Source organism: Doryrhamphus excisus, chromosome 3, assembly GCF_030265055.1.
Source record: "Doryrhamphus excisus isolate RoL2022-K1 chromosome 3, RoL_Dexc_1.0, whole genome shotgun sequence".
Classification (NCBI taxonomy): Eukaryota; Metazoa; Chordata; class Actinopteri; order Syngnathiformes; family Syngnathidae; genus Doryrhamphus; species Doryrhamphus excisus.
In genome coordinates, this window is record NC_080468.1 from 18,371,245 (window position 1) to 18,392,998 (window position 21,754).

Sequence of the window (21,754 nt, forward strand, 5' to 3'; positions counted from 1 at the left end):
GACCTTAGTCAGAATTATTAATTACACTCGATACATCACACCACAGTCTATCTCTTTATTATTACAGAGTGAACAACATAAACAGACATTCAAAATTCTTTTATTTTGTTTTTCTACCACTGTGTCAAGTGAAAAATATTACATAAATAGTCTTTGGTGACACACATGTGTCATAAGCATGTAACATAAATACAACTCCAACGCAAGACACTTTATTTAAATAGTTTGGCTAAATATCTCTATTTACACACGTCATTCACAGTCATCTTAATGCCATATGGAGTGCACTGGCATCTTTATATTGAAATCTTCGAGTGTAACGTTCACAAAAGGACACAGTTTGTGATAGAGCGTTCACACGCAAACACAGGAATGGGAATGTCAAGAAATGTTTCACATCATGTTTGGCTATTTGCAATTGAGAGTCAGTGTTTTCCTATGTGGGAGGTATTCGCGGAGTCTTTGACGTCACTAAAAGCGTGCTGCACAAAATAGCATCGAAGATCCAGAGCACAAATCAAACATTGAGGAGATAAGAAGTGATAACACAAAAACACACCGTGTGTGTGTGTGTGTGTGTGTGTGGAGGTAACCTTTTTTTTTCTTTTTACAGAAGCGCCGAGGTTCATTCAGCATTTGAAAAGCCTTCTAATAACCATCTATCACGAGACATTGATTAGCTCGATTGCAGCAGACAGAACGGCGTGTTTCACCTCAGCAAGCCTTTGAACAGATTATAACTAATGAACCAGTTGTGACCTCTAGGTACCCCAGACACAAAGGACTCTTAGGGCCATGCTAAGAAGTAGCAAAAAAATTAAGTTGTAATGCTACAAGAAGAAGTGCTGTATCTTAAGAGTTACAAGAAAAATGTTACGTCATAGGATGATAATAAATTCGGAATATGAGTAAAAAGTCCTAATATTTGGTTTATTGTTTACCATACTGTGGTTCCAGTACCACTATTGGTACGTGGGCTCTATCTAGCGGTACGCTTATTTGTTTGTTAGAATTTATGAAAAGAAACGAGAAATGACTTTCTTGTATGTTTTCTTGGTTATAATAACCACGATTTATTCTCAGAACTTTACAACTTTAGTCTCATAAATTAAGATTATTTTTTCAGAAGAAAAAGTAAGCCAAACCTGAAATTGTCACAAATATCGCATTGTCACAAATTGTAATTTTTTTTTAGCAACATATTTATTACGACTTCTCGCAAAGATTTTACTCTTAATATTAAAGATTGTAATTCTATAAACTCCTAACATGACTATTTTTTTGTATCTTGACGGCATTACTGTGGTAACAATATTCTTCAACATTATGAGTTTTTTCGTGTAACATTGCGACTTTTTTCAGTAGGCTTGCAAATGTACATTTGTAACATGACAACTTCATTTTGTTTGTGAAACTTTACAGTCGTAATATGACAACAGTGCAACTTTATATTCGTAATACCACGTTATCCTCGTAACATGACAACGTTTCATTTTCGTAGCCTGACATCTTTTTTTTTTCTGGTAGCGACTTTATTCCGGTAGCATAACAGTTTTATTCTTGTAATATTGTCATTCTAATTCTGGTTTACTCTTCCAACATACATTTGTGTGTTTTATTCAAGCAATAAATATAAATAAATATCACTAAATTCTGCCAGGGTTTAATGATTTTGTAATTATAATTTGTAATATATATTGTGGACGTGTGTGGTTTGAGTGTACAGACTGTGGAAGGCTCCAGGGCCCCTTCTCCACCCCTGCTGTGGTGCCGCATATGACTGCAAAGATTAGGTCAGCTTGAATAAAAACTGCTGTCAAGCCCAAAGTCCTGACTCGCAGGCAGAACTTATGAATCACGTGAAAGGACTAATATTTGATATGTGCCAACAGGGCAAGTGGAAATGTCTACAGCGGAGCCACAGAGAGCTGATCCGTTGCTCCATTGTGACGTTTGCATCAGCAGCAATAATAGAACTTGGGAGTTCATACTGCATATTGACTACTGACGATACAATATCATTTGTCATGTTTTGTCAGAAAGTATTTTCACCATTGCAACCATTGCATTGAATGGGTGATGCTGGGTCCTGGGTCAAAATTGTTGAGAACCTCGGAGGTGGAAGTGGAATAGAATTGACTGCTAAATTTCAAATATAACACCAAGCATGGGATTTTCTTTCCTAATTTTTGTTGTTTTTCCACTTACAAACTAACAAAATAAGTGCCTGTTTTAAGTGCCTCTTTAAAATGAGCAGTCTTTAGGTCTCGGTCCACTTATGGGAGAAGAGCCACTCTTACTCCCTGATGCAGGCTTCGCTACACATCTGAAGAGAAAACCTGTAAGTCTACCAACTATCCATGGCGATATATGACTGAAAAGTGTTCCCGATTGAATTTCAAGAATTTTCTCCACAGATTCTGTAAGTGAGCCGGTTGTTGCAAAGGACAGGTATGTGCTGGACAATCAATGAGCATAAATATGATCTGACATGACTCTGGAACCAGTTTTTGATCAGCAAAGCGCCGGATAACAACCAGCGGCAAGGTCAGTGTTGTAGATAAGCCTTCATTCTTGCATTAACACGATTAGGATCCTGTCCAACTAAGGCGCTTGACTTGTCCCCCAAAAAGGCAAAAATTCTCAGGGCGGTGGGTCAACTTAAAGTGGTCCGAAGTCGAAATGAACTTAACCTGATATAGTTTGCAGAAAAAGCAGAGAGGCACAGCAGTCATTCATGTGAAGTATACTGTAATTGTCACTATGGGATACAGCCACCAAACTAATACATTAAGAGATAAATACCCGAAAATATTGATTTCCTTTGGGGTGAGGGGGTCACTCATCCGTAACTATGTGGACTCCTCGGATTAATGGGGGACGAGTCTTCTCTGCCGCTCTGTCCGATAAGCTGATAAAGCCTGTGGCTGAGGTTCTGCACTTGACAGGTTCCAAGGACACAACCAACTCTCATCAACTGGGCATGATGGGGGTAGTGGTGGGCCCCCCGGGAACCCGGGTGGGCATGACGACGAGCCCTGGACCCCTTTCCCCACTTAACCTCCAAACGCTCGTCTGGTTGCGCCCACGCCAGGCTGGGATTGGCTCTTCTCACGTTGGAGGTGAGTAGATGGTTCCATTTTGGGGATGGAGTGGGCACCGAAGAGTGGGCGGCGGTGTTTGTTTGGCCTCCAGAGGGCAACGAGGGGTTCTCTTTCAGGTCAGCCAGCTTGTTGAGATTGTCCAAGCTGAAAAGCAAAAGAAAAGTCATTTGAAAAGATTGTAGAGGAACCCTGTAGAGCAGTAAGCAGTATATTTATTATTGCACTCATTTCACAAAGCTGAGCTGTGAATCTTTAATTAGCTTGGCATATATTGATTGGTTTTCGCATTTTTAACACACAACATATACCAAAGTACAAACCAATTGTTGCTAGGCAGGTTAGCACATTAATATGGTTCATCATCCCCTTCACTTGTTTGCTCCACTTTTTCGAGAAGAGGTGCTCAAACAGTCAGTTTTGAGGGTTCAGGGTTTTCATGATGTAAATAAATGAACAACCAGGAAAAAACAGGCTTCGCTACACATCGTAATATCTTAAACATGATGTAAATAAATGACCAACCAGGAAAAAACAGGCTTCGCTACACATCTTAATATCTTAAACCGTCTACATTCCAGGATCAAGGTTAGATGATGGCAAACATACTTCCAATACACTATAGTGGGGGCGAAAAATGCTACTATACAGGACATTGAATCGAGCAGGGTGGTTTTCGCCTGAGAATGTATTGCCTTATGTGGGTTGGCGACTATTGCTGCAACAACAGCTGATGTTGAAAGGACGGCTGGCATTTCCACTTTTAATCTGATTAAGCCACACAAAGCAGCTTTTATAATACAAATCATTTTTTTAACTTGCTGTCTGGTTTTCTGCATTTACAGTACATGGGCACTTTTTATTCATGTGCATCATTAACCTTTTTGCAAAAGGTGCCAACCTAATGTTCCTACCATATTCAATTGGCAAGCCTTTATTAAATTATTTCAGCACAATACAGGACTTTTAGTGAGTTTTTCATTTTTTATAAGACTTTTTTCAAATTACAATAAAAACAATTAAAAGTAAATTCAACCAATATATAACTTATGCCTTTTTTATTATTATGTTAATGTATTAAACTTTTGTATTATAATAATTCATATAATCACATATAAAAATATTAAATTACTAAGAAATAATAGTGATAATTATTTGAGTTAGTTTTTCACCTTTAATTACATTGTTTTATCATTAAAAAAATGTAAATAAAAAAAATTAATGTAAATGTAAATGATGTGAAACAATGTAATTCACATCACTTGTCAAAACATAAAATTACTAAGAAATATGGATAATAGTGATAATTATTTTAGTTAGTTTTTCCATCCAGCTTTGTAGAATTTTTTTATTAGTTTTTCCATCCAGCTTTGTAGAATTTTTTTTTATTAAATACAAAATTAAAAGTCACCAATGTAAAAGTTATGCATTTTTATTATAATGTTAATGTATTCAAATTTTATATTATAATAATTCACATCTTAAACTAAACTAAGAAATAATAGTGATGACTATATTTCATTAATAAATATATAAAAACACATTTATAAAATAAACAAGTTAGAAAATAATAAATATATATATAAATATAATAACATCATTTTTATTGTTATTATTATAAACATTAATAGTGATGACTATATTTCATTAATACATATATAAAAACACATTTATCAAAATAAACAAGTTAGAAAAGATTAAATATATATATAAATATAATAACATCATTTTTATAGTTATTATTATAAACATTGAACAATGCGGTTAATGATGAGTTCTTCCAGTAATGCCAGTTCCGGGAGCGGTCTTCCCATTAATCAACATCAACAGTATGATTCTGGGAAATGTACTGCTGTATGCCCTAGCTATGCTGTTTCTGCAATTAAGCTGTTCAAATGTTTTACACTGTGATGTACAACGTGACACACAGTTCAGCAAACACAGCCCCGCCATCTGTCCATTGTTTGTCAAGGACAGTGGTAGTTCTTCACTTCACTGTCCCCGTCTGTGTTTGACGGAAGATCCAGCAGTGTGCTGTTGCCTGGCAGCCGATGGATAAAGACAGAAACGTAAAATGTTCCGACTTGCGAGATGCCGACTTGAGTTTTTCCAGCAAACGTTACAAGTGTCACGCAGCCTGTGGATATGGTATCCCACACTGAAATGTGAAACGGTCTGAGTTTATTTTAGCCACTTTAGCTGCGCAGCCACTGCGAGGAAGAATAAATAATTGTGACATGCCAGAACCACAGCATGGACAGCAAACTATTTCCAGGATGAGACACGGTCCCACATCACCCAGCTGCACTTGGAACGCGGAAAATGCATTCGTCTATTCGTCTTTTTGATGCTGAAACACTCACACTTTGTCACAGTGTTGATAAAATAATGACACATAATGCTTAATGTAATACATACAAAAATAGAAGTAAATCCTACATATGACATATGAGTATTAGGGGCACACTGGGGAAAAAAAATATAATATAATATATACATTTCGAAAGTTAAGTTGTAAATTTACAACCAAAAAAGGTCGTAATTTTTTTAGAATAAAGTTGTAGATTTATGACTTTTTTCTCATAAATGTACGACTTTATGCTTGAAAATTTACAACTTTCTTCTCCTAAAAGGTTTTGTTTATAAATTTGCGACTTTGTCACTTCGTCGTAACAGGCATTGTCTGAGACAGCTATGAAAGGGGGGGCTTATGTGACATTTGGCCTTGGGCAAAGGTAATATTACGACATTTTTATGACTTTTTTTCTCGTAACTCTACCAAATCTTTTCTCCTTAAATTTACGACTTTATTCTTGTTTATTTATGACTTTACTTTGGTTAATTTCACTCTTGTAATATTACGATTTTTTTCTCGTGACTTTATTATTGGAAATGTACGACTTTATTGTATTATTTATTCACAGATTATTTTAATACTTCATCGTAACAGGCATTGTCTGAGACAGCTATGAAAGGGGGGACTTATGTGACGTTTGGCTTTGGGCAAAGTTAATATTATGACGTTTTTTTCTTCTTAAATTTACAACTTTATTCTCAGAAATGTATGACTATATTCGTGTAGTATTTGGAGTGTTTTTCCTCATAAGTTTCCGACTTTATCATCGTAAATGTACGATGTTATTCTCAAAATCACATCCTTTTTTCATACTTGGTCGTAACAAGCGTTGCCAGAGACCGCTACTGTATGAAAGGCGGGACTTATGTGACCTCTGACCTTATTTCGACTAATATTACGACTTTTTTTCTCCTTAAATTTAAGGCTAATCTTGTGAATTTACGACTCTATTTTTGGAATATGCCGAGGACCAATAATAAACGAGCTGCAAGATGAAAATGACCCCTGGGCCCCACTTTGCACTTTGATAGTGGTGTCCAAAGTGCGGACCAGGGGCCCTCTTTGGCCCGCGGCTCAGTTTTTTATGGGCATATTCTAAAAATAAAAATCCATTCCTTCACAATGGTGTAGCTTTCTCTCCGTGTTGAGCGGAAATCTAGGCTGTATGGCTGGGCGGGAGGAGTTTTGGTCTTAGCGATTAATCCACAATGGAATTCTCTTGCCTGTTTTATCGCTGTTTTTTTCCACCTTGACTTAAACCTGGGAACGGGTCAGAAGGACCCCTAAGGAGCAATTCATGCAACCCTGAGGCATAATATCTAATAACCGTGAGACGACACATAAGAATGTTCAGCTGTATCAGCGTTCCTATGCAAGTATGGAAAGTATGGAATTTGATCTGGGAAAAGTATGCTAAATGGAAACTCAAATATGGAAAAATATGAATGTTTCCAAGACTGTTACCACTGTTCAGTTTTCTAAATAGAGCACACCGTAGGCGACACATCCCGGAAAACATTTGGGAAGCTAGCTAAAGTGGCACAATGAATACAAACATTACATTCCATAATTTATTTACAGGATCTGTTTAGGTTAGTCTGAAGCTTTATTTGGATTAATTGCGTAATCGGTTAGGCCCTCGACAGACCAAATGAAACAGTTAGTGGTTTGGTCCACAACTTATCAGAAAAGAGGCAGAAATGTTGATTGACTGTTCACTCAAAGTCACAGCTGATGTGGGTGAATATCTTGTTTTGACTAAAACACAAGGATAAAAGGTCTCCTTTTAGGGATGACTCAGGAAATATTCACATTTCAGACGCTGAAATCGGACGATGTTTACATTTTTAATCAAAAATATGATTCATCGAATACCAAAATAGCTGTTAATTAATTGGATATTTGATTACTGGTTGAGTTGTAATTTTAGACTTCTATTTACAGAGTTTGGAATTTTGGAATATGAACCACGCTGTGGTCTAGTGGTTAGCATGATGGCAACACAGTCAGGAGATTTAGGTTTGAATCTCTGTTTGGGCGTTTCTATGTGAATTTTGCACGCATGCATGTTTTTTTTTTTCCAGATCCTACGGCTTATTCCAAAAACATGCATCTCGGCTTAACTGCAGAGTCTGCGATTGGCTGGTGGCCAATTGAGGGCCTTCTCCCGTGTCTCGCCTGACCTCACATCCGTCAAATCCGTAGGGATCTTGAATAAAACATCTATATATACGTGAAGAACAAATGCGTATGCCAAATCCCCCCCAACACAACCCTTAACCACCATCCTTCATTCTCTCCCAGTCTCCGTATGTCTCTAGTAAATATGGAAGCAATGGCTCGTGTCAGTTTCAGTTACGTCGACAACCGCTTATGTCGATGTCAGTCCGAGGTAAAGCCGTTCCACTGTATCTTATGTTTTGAATTCTTGAGCGGCTTCCGACTTCTGGAATCTGAACCGTACAGCCTGATCTTTGCCAAAGCCATATTTAACTTGTACTTTAGCAGGATTTTTCCACGTAAATAAAGGAATGTTACGGAATGATGTTAAGGAATGATGTTACGTAAAGCCATGTTGTTAGTTTTTCTTGTTAGGTTGAAAAAGTGCATTATTCTAAAGCCTTTTGGGAGGATTGGCCTTATCGGGACGAATAAGAATAAGATGAATGCTAACACAAGCAGGGAAAAGAATGGCGTTTACGGCATCCCTTGTAGTAATCAGTCAGCGCGTGGTAGTGACGGAACAGAATGTGCTCTGAGGATCTACAAGAGGGGGAATGTGCTATCCTAATGAAAGCCAGACTGGACATTTTTGAGAGGTTTGCAAGGTGAGAAGAGCAGAGGAGTGACTGTTATTATCGGCAGTGTTAAAAGTCTTCATAAAAGTCATGGACGACCCCCCCCCCACAGGTCCTGTGTGAATCTAACCATACAGATCTGGGTCATGGGGCAGCCTTCATGGGCACAAAATGCCAGTGTTATAGTGTTTGTCAATCATTTTACATAAGAGGCCCCTCAGTTTTCAAAATGTGTTGCTCAAAATCCATCCTTTAGGAATTGACTTCAGAAGTGATTTTAGTAAGTCCCATTGGGAACATGCAGTTTTAACGCTAAAACGCTATTTTTGACATAAAGCCTGTTTAGTCTGTCTCATGTATAAATCACATATAGATTTTAACAATAACATCATTAAGAAAACAGCAGCATGAAAACAAACTGACAGATGGCAGTTGGCAGAGCACCAGGCTTGGTTTTAAGATGTGTAGTGAAGCCTGCCTTTTTCCCCCAAAGCTGGTCCCTGTAAAATGATGATAGATTTTTATTTAGGTTTGGTGCTTATAGCTTACAGTAGGGACACATATTAATTTTATAACATCTTTAAGAAGTCTAGTGGAGGCCCTGACTATGTAAGGATTGAGGTGAAAGGGCGAGCTGACCGCCCAAAGACTCGCTGGGAAGAAAAAATGAGAATACAGAGTGTGTGTGTGTTTCTGGAGCACTGTCGTAGTACCTTTAAGCAACGCACATTGAATATTAATCATGTGCAGATCGATACCGAAATATCCATACCTCTGTTATATACAGAATATGGATACTTCATACTTCATTCAGTCCTTTGATGTAATGTGTATCATTGTATATGTACTGTATATACTGTATAGATGTACTGTATGTTGGTACTATGTGAATACTGTATATGTATGCATGTACAGTATATACAGTATGTGTGTCACTGTATGTATGCATGCATATGCTGTATCCATTTATGTATGCACAGTATAATATATATATATATAGTATGACTGTATGTCAGTACATACTGTATACTGTTTGTGTGTAAGGTATGTGTGCATATACTGTATCCTTGTATGTATTGACTATAAATGTATGTACGTACAAGTATATACTGTATATGTATGTATACATGCATGTATGTGTAATGTGTGTGTGTATACTATATACAATATATGTATATACTGTATGTACTGTAAGTCGACAAATCTAAAACTCACCAGTAGAGGGCAACCACACACTGACTCATCATTTACATTGCATGAGTACGTGAGTGTGTGTGTGTGTGTGTGTGTTGTGTTGCCTTGTGTCTGGTGCTGGTGCTCTGTGGTATTTGAAATATCGCATGGGACGGAAAAGTACAAGTGCAGGTGTTCTTTGCAATAGCACATGTCAGTCGGTATGTTCCCAGTTAAGACAAGCCTTATTTTTTGTCTTCCGCTTGGGAGTCTATTTGGAAAATGAAAGCCATACAAAGTAACGTGAAACTACAGACAACAAATCATGTGACATTAAAACTTACTTCCCCTAAAAACACAATCATACCTCATCCAGTAAGACACGGTAAAAGCCAATGAAATAGGTCAAGTCATTGTCATATGTCACCATTGTTACTTTATGTTCAAATGAAAGCGTGTCACTTTGACTTCACCTCTTTTATTTGACCTTGCAGTGCAGTGCACATTATCTTGCTTGACACAACTAAACAAAAGAACACGATAATACTTACTGAGAGCGATACTGAGCTTTACTAGTAGAAATATTACAATCCCAACTTTGCAGGCATCTTAATGATGACAAATGATTGTAAATGGACCGTGATGCCACCTTATGGGACGTGTGAGAGCGCTCTCACCTAATGGCAAATGCTCTTACCTGTCCTCTGCCAGCAGCCGCTGGAAGCAGACAAGGCTGACGCAGTAGACAGTGAGAGGGAGAAGGGACTGCATCTCTGGACCAAGGTTGGCTCCTGGTCCCACCAGGTCAATTCACTTTTAAATCCCAGAAGGAAAAAAAAGCAACAAAAAGTTGTCCAGGTCTGTGAGGCGGTAAAAAAAACAAAGATAATGAATCGACTATGATGGCACTTCATCTGAATAAAATGAATTAAGCACACAAGTGAACAAATCCTACCTTCCCTCCGAGTTGCCTTCAAGTGCTGCGCAGTTTGTTTCATAAAAAATGTGTGCAGGTTCTCCTCGGTGTGAAACTGAGTGCCTTTTGGTGACATGGGGTTTAAATAGGCAGGGGGCGGAGCTCCCTGCATGCCTCCTACTTCACCGGTACTTGCAGCATCACAGTCAAAAGGTGAGGGCAAAATATAAGCTGCCATATTTGGGGTGACCCAGCGTGGATACGACGGGAGCGTAAACATAAGAGAGGAAACGTTTTTACAAGCTATCGTTTATCTTTGTGTAATGTACACATTCAGGCACAGGGAATTTAAAGAATGTCGTAAAACGCCTTCAATGTATCTGTCTGTCCGCCTAAATATCTATTCCTATATAAATGTGGAAGTTTTGGTTGAAATGGGCAATAATTCAACCGAGTTTGCAATATACAAATATGTATTCCAGACTAATCTCCACCCTTATTTCTTATCATTACTGGAAAGCCAAGGGGTCGAGACACGTAGACACACCTTCATTCCCGCCATGTAACATCACGGATGAACTGGACTTTTTCCAAATGTTTTTATCCTAGATTCACTTACGCAACGCTCATTCCCCAGAAGAGCAGTTTTCATCATTTCTTGGTATTGGGATGACACAAACAATAACAGGTATATAACGACCATGTGACCACGATGGTAACATCAAGTGTACTTTCATGTTCTTATGTATTTTCCCATTAGCCAGTCCATCCCGCATCGTGTCCTCCATTGTGACACGCTATTCCGAGATTTGGCTTTAATTATGGAGATCTTATATATCTTTATGTTCATCAAGCAGCTGCTTTGTCTTTAACATGGAGCTCAACTTATCTGAGCAGGTTTAAAAATAGATTTATAGACTGCCTTTATTTCTGTGCATAAGGGATGCTATAGCATCATTTATAAACGATGCAGACTACAAAAAAAAGCTAAGGGAGTCGGTCTCGTCGCTTGGACAACTGTTGCTTCTTTATTTTTCTCAAGCTGCTGCATATTCCCAGATGTGTATTCATCTATCTACACAAAAGGCTTCACCCTGGTCTATTGCTGCCTGTGGAAACGGGTCACTTTTTAAGATTCTGACCTGTTTATGTAAGAGTTCCCTGGCGCGTGTGACAGCAGCAAGTGAACCGGTCCTGGATTCTGAACACAGAGAGCGTCCCGCTTGGTTTGATCTCTCAGTCGTGCACCGGTTCTACTATTGTGTGAGGCGGCCATTAGCGCACATTAGAGGGAGATCTGTGGAGGCGCCACAGAAAAACGTTTTTGATGTTTAAATCTAGCCGAAAAGCAAGAAGTATGCAGCGGTATTTGGCGTGATCAAAGAGGATACTTTATTATTGGGTACAGTTTTCTCTTGTTGTTTTTCAATGAGTCACATAGGGACACCCCTTGGAGGTTGCGTAAACAGTTTTAAGCACTGTTCCCCTTTGCTGGATACTCCCCTGACCCTTGACATTTGACCTTAATAGCATATCATAGCATATAAGACTTATATAGTCACCTTTACATCCACATTACCTAGTATAGCAGATCTAATAAGACATCAAGTAAATAAAATTCATGCTTTGTGTGTCACCGTAAATGTTTCAAAGTTTAAGGGTTAAGTTTTGGGTTATGGCTGCAACTGTGCCTGTTGTGAGATCATTTAAACCAGCAATCAAGTTTGGGGCTGCATGGTGGTGAGTGTTGAGCGCGCAGGCCTCACAGCTAAGAGACCCAAGTTCAATTCCAACCTCGGCCATCTCTGTGAGGCGTTTGCATGTTCTCCCCCCACTCACATTCATACCTATGGACAATTTGGAGTGGCCAATTAACCTAGCATGTTTTTGGAATGTGGGAGGAAACCGGAGTACCCGGAGAAAACCCACGCATGCACGGGGAGAACATGCAAACTCCACACAGAGATGGCCGAGGGTATTATTTTTATTTTAATATCAAAAAATAACATAAAAAGGAACTGAATAATATTGATTTGATCACACTCCTCTCCATTCTGTATTTAGTATTGAGTGTCACGGCGCAATACTGCATACTTATATGAAATTATATGAAATCAGCCACCGCCACCTCGATTGAAAGCATGTTTGAGCAATAAAATCTTTATTTCTGTGTATGCTAAACATCGTCAGCACGTGCAGGAATCAGTGTTTTAGTGAGATAAACACTCATGTTGATGCTGAAGTGTCCTGGCTTCCACCAGAGATGGGAGGGTGGTTCCGGATGCAAACAAATTTATGATCTGAAGTGGCAACACCTGCAGAACTTGTGCTTTCCCTGGGATGAATGTTTCCGTTGTTTTGGAGCAGAGTGCTTGTATCAGCATTGTAAACAGAGCCAAATCCCATGAGTGTTCCTTCCTCGCCTCACATGTTGCAGTAAACCAGTGTGCTCAAATAGCGCGGCCAGTATGCATGAATTTAAGCCTCACTGCTCTCCATTTTGTTGCATTTCGATGGTTTCACTTTCAAGTTTAGTTCAGTACAGATAAACTGATACGTAATATTAGTTTTGATTTACCTAAATTACTTAAACTACCTAAATAGTTACCTAAAATGGCGTTTGATTTGGTTCAACCACCAAATAAAAGCCAGTGTGCCAGAGAATTGACACCCTGCAGAGTCCAGTGTGGTAAGCTGAAACTTGCTGCCCCCTAGTGAAGCCAATGCTATTTTAGCATTATAAGCTTGTACTTCCCATGAGAATACAACAATAAAACATTCACGTGTTCAAAAAAATTATATTCATTCATTTTAGCAGTTTTTTAAAGTTACTAATTATGCAACAACTTACACATGATTACACTTACACCCGTAATTGTCAGGGAAGTAAGCATCACCCCCATGAATGCTGGATAATGGATGCACCCTAAAAATGCCCATTTTTATTACCAGGGGTGTCCAAACTTTACCCGCTGAAGGATGCATACTGAAAAATCCAAAGTGTGAGTGATGATATGTGTAGATTTTTTTTTTAACTTTGTGTTTTTATTCATTATTGATATTGACATTGGGGCTGCACGGCAGAGAAGTGGTTAGCGCGCAGACCACACAGCTAGGAGACCCGAGCTCAATCCCACCCTCGGCCTCGGAAGTGGTATGTCTTTGGACTGGTACTCGATGAGTTGGTGGACATAAGTGGGTTCTACTGCACATCATGCCCCGAGTTGGTTGCCATGTCTCGCTTAATTTGTACGTACTGCTCGGATGCAGTTCGCAAGAGACCTGCAAACCACTTCCTGTCTATTGGTAAGTGTGCAGGAAGTTTGTCTCATCCTGCAGAACACAGCTTTGTGCTCTGTCTCGGTCTCCATGAGTGACTACCATTGCATCTGAGACACAGTAGTGACCTTTTGGAGGTGTCTTTCACTTCAGTCTTTGACGTTAACTTCATCACTGCATGTATACGCATCCTGTCCCGTTCTCATGGCTGTTTTCTCTGTCTCTTTGGCAGTTAGTCAAAGTGTGGCTCACGGTTGAGATGAACTGAATACCAAAAGGTGACTCCCTGAAAATAGTATTCACTAGCTGGCTGCCAATCTCCTGATGGTAGCAGGGTTTTGGTTGTCCCAGGCAATTGTGTGAGTGGGGGGAGGGGGGGGGGGGCTGTCCATTATTGATTGCATCTACAATGGTGTGAAAAAGTGTTTTCACCCTTCCAAATTTCTTATTTTTGTGTCTTTAAGTTTGTGACACATAAATGTTTCAGATCATCAAAAGATTTTATTATTAGTCAATGACAACACACCTAAATAAAAAATGTGATTCTTAAATTAAACTTTTATTACTTTTATTATTAAGAGAAAAAAATCCCTGCGTGGAAACTGAGATTAATTGCGATCTGGAAAAGCCATTTTAAAGGTTTGGGACTCCAGCAAACCACAGTGAGAGCCATTATCCACAAATGGCGAAAACATAGAATAGTGGTGAAGCTTCGCAGGAGTGGCCTGGCAACCAAAATTACCCAAAGAGTGCAGTGATGACTCATTCAAGAGGTCACAAAAGACCCCGCAATAACATCCAAAGAACTGATCGTCTCTATTTTGACAGAAAACATGATGGTCCCTAAGACCTTTGGGAAAATACTCTATGATCCAATGACTTTTTGGAAGGTGTGTGTCCCAAAATGAACATCCCACCAACAGTAAAATATGGTGGTGGTAGTGTGATGGTCTGGTGACTTGCTGTGATAAATGAAACCTTGAATTCTGCTGTCTAAAGTAAAGACGTGCAAGTCCAAATCAAGCCTCAAATCAAGACAAATGTCTGTTGTGTTTGTTTTTGTTGTTGTGGTTGTGTTCACTGGATTTGAATGATTATAACAAATTAAAAACATTTAAAATGATCTTCAAAATTGTCAAGTAAAAAGTGTCGGTATCAGTATTGACAACTGGCTTACTGCTGACTGGCTTACTTGGTATTGGATCAATATCAATACATATCACCCACCCCTCCTGTCAGCAAAACAAACCAAAAAAACCCACAACATGTCAGGCTGGTTTTAACTAGAAAGTGATAAGGACTGGAGGTGAAGGGTTACGATGCAGGAAGTGTGCATGCAGCCAAGGACACGTCATGCGGATGCAGGTCATCAGGCCTTCCTCTCGGTCCATTCACACTTTATCCGCCTATCTCAGGCGACACTATGTCATCGTGTCAAAGTACCATCTACTACCTCATCTCACCTCAACTGTTTATCTTTTACAATTGGGAGTATCCTATGCAGTATACAGTATACAGTATACAGAATACAATATACAGTAGTGGTAGATTACTAATCATTTCCATGAAATACTTAACATTTCAAGTACTTTCTTCTTCTTAATAGTATTAATTAGCCCTGAGATGGGTGAGCGATTGACATGCGACATTATTATTGATTATTTTTGTAATGTTGGATATCCAAATCGAGACTGTTTGAGACAATTTTTTAACATAGCAAAAAGTGCGGCACTAATCATCCCTGGCAATGTTCTGATGCAAACTGTTTTCATGTTATTTTTCAGAAATGATATAAAAATCTGCAGAATGAATGAACACAAGTCCAGTATGTACTGTATTATAGTAGTCCCAGGACCATCGATATGCATGCGGCCCCTCCCTGGAAGTCTCAACTGCGCAGACTCGCTGCTCTCCGCTGTCAGGCAGGCTGACAGTATGGCGGCGGCATACAGCTGGAAGGATGCTACTGCCGCCCGTCATGTATCCATCGCCGGCAGGACGTAAATGGACTATTGACGGCGCCGAGAGCAGAGGATTACGCCAGAGAGGCCCGTTGCCGTGAAGTCCCAAAATGGCCCGGCTCGCTGACTACTTTGTTGTGGTCGGTTACGACCTCGACAAGCGAGGTGGGTGCTGGAGTTAGCCTTCGTGCTGCTAGCCTCGGCGGCCTGTTGTTAGCTTCGGGTAAACAGTAGGCGGGGATGGGGCCGGGAAGCCAATCACAGCTGACCGATTCGAATGACTGGTAGCAGGCTGTCGGCGTCAGGTCTACACCGAGGACTCCCGCTGGCTGCTTGGGATTAGTGTACTTAGACGGCAACCTTGCTGGTTTGCATCTATAATGGGGTCTAATGCAAAATGCCACCAGTTTAGCAACCGGCTAGCTCTAACTCACAGTGTTGACACTAAACTTAAGCTAAGTAAGAGCTAATGTTAGCCGGCTAATTCTGCAGGGGACTGGCTGTTTTGGACGGATTTATACTCCTGTTTTGTCTTTACTCTCGGACTTGCATTTTGCGTTTTGTGGAATTGTCAATGTTTTGGTGGCATGCACACATCTAAACACCTTTTTGGAGGGGGGGGAGGGGTGCTCTCAGTTGTGTGCATGTTGTGTTGCATTTAACTACAGTTGAAACGGTTGCCGGTTGTTGTGTGTTTTTGTGTGGATTAACCCAGATGGATTTGCCCCCCCCCCCCAACCGAACCCTTGTGTTGTTGGGACCGTTATCTGAGCCCCCCTCCCTCCCTGGACCCTGAGCCTTGGCCTAGATCTGTGCAGTATAATGGCTCGTTTAATCATGAAATATTCAGCCGCCTATCCTACTGTGCAGCTCGTGCAGCTCGTGCAGCTTGCAACGTGGTAGTCTTTCATTTAGAGTGGGCCCGCCTATGATTTATTCAGGGTAGGCAAATTGCTAAAAAGCTGTCTGTTATCAGATTAAACATGGGTTTCTGCATGCATGGATGCACTTTCAGAATGTTGCATTTTAGCCGTGAAGGGGGTTAATACAGGATGTCGTTACGTGGACAATGCAAACGCTGCAGAAACTCCCCTTCCTGTTGAATTGGGCCCGAATGCAATGCTGAACGGTGAGCAGGCCTTTTAAAATCATCTGGAAGCCAGACATGCTGGATGCTTAAGGATTTTAATGAATCACTACAAGCGTGCCTCGTTAACAGTAACGTGATGAAGATTATTGTGTTTGTAATGCTGTTGACAGCAACTTTGTGCTGAACGTTTCAGTCAAGCTACTACAAGATACCTCAGTGGTTCCGTTATTGTCAGCATCCAATTGATTGATATCAGTTGACCCCGTGTTATCTTATCATAGCTTACTGTGTTTATTGGTGCAGGTATCACCATGTGTGGACCACTGCACGCTGTTGACATGGCATCTGTAAAGCTGAAGTGCCCTTGTAGCATTGCAGAGCTAAAGATTAAGATTACGATATGCCTTTATTCGTCCCTCAGTGGGGAAATTTGCAAATAAAGCGCTGCAAAAACTGTAAAAATAATAAATGCCTTAACCTTATACATTCATGGCACTCTGCATAATTGAGTAACTAAGTCGTAAGTGAGGAATGTTAAAACGGACCCTTGTAAAGGTCTGCAAAGGTCTGAGTCAGTCCACTTTTGCTCTGCCAGACTGACAGCTGGCAATTGAGCTAAAGCTAGCCGAAGCAAAGAGCCAGGCAGTGGGCCGCTGTTAGTGCTTATGAGCAAGAAGAAAGAAGCAAAGCTACTTCTGGGAAAATGATGGAGTTCATGACATTGGGCGACCAGCCATTTTTGGTGGCTACGCACTTTATTTTTGGTAAGAGGCTCAAATCAGGTCTGCAGTGTAAGCCGTTGTACAAGTTTTGTTCTTAAAATGTGAAAAATAAAAGACTGATATGATTTAGTAGTTTGTCCTCTAATCTTTTCATTTCTCTTTGAGATAACTATCTCACGTGCAGTTAAAATGACACGTTTGTATTGTTTCACAGGGATTGTTGATGTCTTTTAGCAAAATTCGATTGGGACATTGACGGTGTATGAAATTGGTATCGGCCAAAATCAGAATCAGTAGATCGCTGCTCTTTAAAGGTCGATGATGGGTTAGAAAATTGTAATTGATTCACCCTACTATTACACGTATTATAGATACAATTAAATTATTGTATGGAAAAAGTGTCAATACGCATTTGTACACTAAGGGTTGTACACCTCGGTGGCTGAAGAAATACCGTATTTAAAATCTAGGTTTACTTGATTATGCATTATTCTTGCACAGTATTTCTCAGCTGTATGTAAATAGCTCCAAACTCAGAATAACTCAAGTTCTCAATCCTAAGAATACCAGGAATTCTGCAGCACAGCAGCGGTTCCTTCTGTGTCTAAATATTTCATGCATCCTGCCTGTGTGTGTGCATGTTCGTGTGTGTGAATGTGGGTGCAAGTTGTCACTCAAGTCAGAGGAATGTTCTGCAGGCCGGGGCAGTGACGGGTAATCAAGGCTTACGTCATCGCCGCTCATGTGACTGAGTGTGTCACCTCACGCAAGCAAACCTGTGTCTGATGACGAACGAATGAATGGCGCTTTTCCATGTTTCTAAGGTGTCACTTTACTCATGCTGCTATTGCCATCAGTACAGCTCATTTGGAGCCAAAATGGTGCCTGTGAGTTGGGTGGTGTCCATCGTTGCAGGGGTGTGGTTCTCATAGCAAGGGTCCCCAGAGAACAACCGTGGCTTGTCACTGTGTTTTGACAGCGGTTCCTCCACTGTGCTGAGGACCCAGCAGCCAATCACTCTCACAATCCAAGACCCAAACAGGAAATGGGGAGAGAGCCTTGGAGACTTTTTTGTTTAAAGGGAGAATACAGATTGACCCTCTGTGTGTCTGAAAGCCAGGAAAAGGACATGCATCTGAAATACGCCAATAAAACCATATTAGTTAGCTTGATGATTAGAGGTGTCCAAACTTTTTCCACCTTGAAAATGAAAGGGCATTGGGTGCCATTTTTATACGTTTTTTTCATTTTTATGACCGCTTATCCTCACGAGGGTCACGGGTATGCTGGAGCCTATCCCAGCTGTCTTTGGGCGAGAGTCGGGTACACTCTGGACTGGTCGACAAACAGCCATTCACACTCACATTCCAATTTTTGGAGTCGCCAATCAACCTAACATGTTTTTGGAATGTGGGAGTAACCGGAGAAAACCCACGCACGTACGGGGAAAACATGCAAACTCCATACAGAACCCAGGTCTTCACGATCTCCTGACTACGTGGCCAATATGCAAGCCACTTCTCCATCGTGTGGCCAGCTGTATTGCCAATGTAGTGGAAAAAGACGTAGCAGGAGTGCAAGACTGAAACGTCCGCTGATGTTTAAAAGCGCGAGAAACTTTCACGGTACGGTAAAAAGTCATGAGAAGAGAAAAGAACCAGCCCCTGCTTAGTCGTTTTGTGTTTAAAAGCTCCATTGAGCATGTCGAGCCTCGCTACATTATACCTATTGTTAATATAATTATACCCCAGATGCATCCGGAAATAAATGGGTCAGGTTTTCTTCATTTACTATTGCTATAATTCTCTGTTTGAGTAATATCACTTGATCAAGCCTTTTCTAACATTCCATGTTACTAAACAAGTCAAAAAATGTATGATTTGTGCTGATATTAGATTGATTTTGGCTGATATTCAAGGCTGCAATATCAGAATCGGGTCACCCCAAACTATTGTGCAGTCTCTTTATCTCTGGTAAATGTTTTAAGGACACATGCACACTGACCTATAGCCTTTAGATTGATTCCTTCAATTTAACTGAGACATGTGGGCAGGAAATGTGATTGCCATCTGTCTAGAAAATGCAGTTTGTTGTTTGTTTTTGTTCATTCATGTGACAGATCATGCCAAAGTCATATCGGTGTTCTGAGTGATGCAATATATTCTTTGGATTGTGCCACTCTGAAAAATGCCAGTAAAGCTGTAGCAGTGGACAGTGTTCAGGACAGCTTTTTGTGCTTCCCGTGATGTAGTGAAGCAGTAAAATGTGGATTTTGGCTGTTGTATTATGGATGGCTATCCATGAACTTTGCAAAGCAGTGACTCATTTAGGCCACACTCACGCTTGGTTTCATCAGGCATGAATAACAAATGAAGATCTACATGACGCTTTAGAATTGTCTTATGAATTTAGTTAGATGAAGCAAATAAGAATTGAAAGGCTTGTGTGTGTGTGTGTGTGTGTGTGTGATGCTGCCAACAGTGCCTGCCTGTGGGCAGCCACTTCCTCTGTAGCCTCCAGAGCAGGGCTGCAGCCTTTCAGGCCCTCCTGAAATAACCCCCACAATCTGCCTTTCATAGGGGGACAGGGGGACTGTGGTACACTTCACGCTTGTGTGTGCTGGCTGCTCACCCGTCAGCTACTCCAATGGCTTTGTGTTTGGTCAGTTGCTGTGGTAACGTTAACCCTACTTTGGGCTGTGGGTTGCGACGAGCGCATGTTGAATACTGACCAGCAAGGCCTTGAAAGTGATAACAATGCATCCATATTCGCATGGTGGTCATATTACGCGGCCTTATGCAGCAGCCTACCACTTATGTGTTTATGCATGTTGCTATACAGTGGGACTCATTTAAGTTGACACCCCTTAGCAATGCTAAGATGTTGATGTTTTGTTCAGATAGCTTGCATATATTGACCCACAGTGCATTGGATTGGTTTTAGCATATTTCAAGTACAAAATGTATCAACGTGACGCACCTTTATTTTTCAAGTATGGACGACCCTGTTCTGCACTAACACGGGATATCCCGATTGGCTATATTAGCCTGCATCCCAAATCTCCATTATTGGTGCTAAGCAGTCGATTTCAGACTCCGCACCAGCACGTCTATCCAACCACGACCGGATAGAGCCCACGTAATCACAACAGCATGTGCTAACATGCTAACAAAGTAACAAGGAGAAGGAGTGGTCACTTGATCGAGCCTTTTCTAACATTTCACATTCCAAAGTAAGTCATAAGTAGTATGTATGAATTGTGCAGTTCCAACATTCCACAATAAATTATAAAAGTATGATTTGTGTTTTATCGGAGCAAAATTGGTATCGGACAATATTCAAGCTAAATAGAAGAAATGTTTCAGAAACTTAAAACACGGAAGGCCCAATGATTTCCACGTTATCGGAATCGTGGAATTGGCCAATAAAAACAGAATCTACTGTAAAAAGCGGAATCTCGATCTCGTGGCGAAGGAAGTGTTGTGTGGGGACGTATTTTCCCGGAGGACCGCTTAATTGTGGCGCAATCTTACAACAAACAATAACCCGCCCCTTCCCGAACTAAACACATCAAAACGGCGACCTGAAACACTAGTGTGAGTTGGCGGGAAGAACCCCCCTTACGGAGCGTGAATGGAAGCTAGGTGGGTTAGCTTAGTTTAGCAGAGCATGCTGGTGCGGCTGTTTGAGCGTTTTACGATACTCGCTGACTTTGTGCAAAGTCTGAATGGAATAAGGAACAGAGGAACGCTTGTTATTGCACCCAGCTCGTCTTAACCATCAACAGACAGTTTCAACACACAAACTCGCTTCTGGTCTTCAAAATAAGAACAGAATAATAAATAAATAACACAATTGGAACTGATTTTATAGGGTCTCAAATTGGAGTCTATTTGCAGCATTGCAGGGGACGCTCAGTATGTCAGTGTTACATTTGTTTGTCTGCTGTGCTTCAATGCTTGTTCTTCATGAAGCAGACGATGGCCCTCGGGCCCTCACGCTTGCCCTCATTCCTACGCAGAGGAGGGGTGTGTGTGTGTGTGTGTGTGTTTGCTTCCGGGGGCAGTTTATGTAGATGCATACTTCCTTAACACATGTAGACCACCTCTGTTGCCTGACACAAATGACACAATTGTCGATAATGATGAAAACACGTCAACATAAACTGACCTTTTTGTGTCTCACATATTATGTTGACAGCAGTGGTTAGCCACAAGCCTATTTCTTCTTCATCTCCTACGTGAAATAATTAGGTTAACAATACGTCGACTCATATTCTTTGAAACTGCCACAAATGTTAATTGGCTTATGTTTATGGCTTATTATTACTGGAGATGCCTGGTGTGCTGAAGTTGTCA

The 21,754-nt window shown here is 40.5% G+C and overlaps 2 protein-coding genes across 3 annotated transcripts in view; one reads left to right on the forward strand and one right to left on the reverse strand.

The window, feature by feature from the left end:
- Positions 1 to 84: 84 nt before the first annotated feature.
- adm2a (adrenomedullin 2a) lies at positions 85 to 10,495 on the reverse strand. Its single transcript, XM_058067296.1, has 3 exons — positions 10,384 to 10,495; positions 10,126 to 10,288; positions 85 to 3,248 (listed from the first exon to the last, which is right to left on the reverse strand). Exons 2-3 carry the CDS (start codon positions 10,197 to 10,199, stop codon positions 2,843 to 2,845), a joined length of 480 nt encoding a protein of 159 aa, XP_057923279.1. The 5' UTR covers positions 10,200 to 10,288; positions 10,384 to 10,495; the 3' UTR covers positions 85 to 2,842.
- A 5,024-nt stretch (positions 10,496 to 15,519) lies between these two features.
- Positions 15,520 to 21,754, forward strand: part of sbf1 (SET binding factor 1) — a 35,645-nt gene continuing 29,410 nt past the window's right edge. For both annotated transcript variants that reach the window (XM_058067283.1, XM_058067284.1), the window contains exon 1: positions 15,520 to 15,749. In XM_058067283.1, coding sequence (XP_057923266.1) covers positions 15,695 to 15,749 — 55 coding nt within the window. In that variant the 5' untranslated portion in view covers positions 15,520 to 15,694. The remainder of the gene's footprint in view (positions 15,750 to 21,754) is intronic.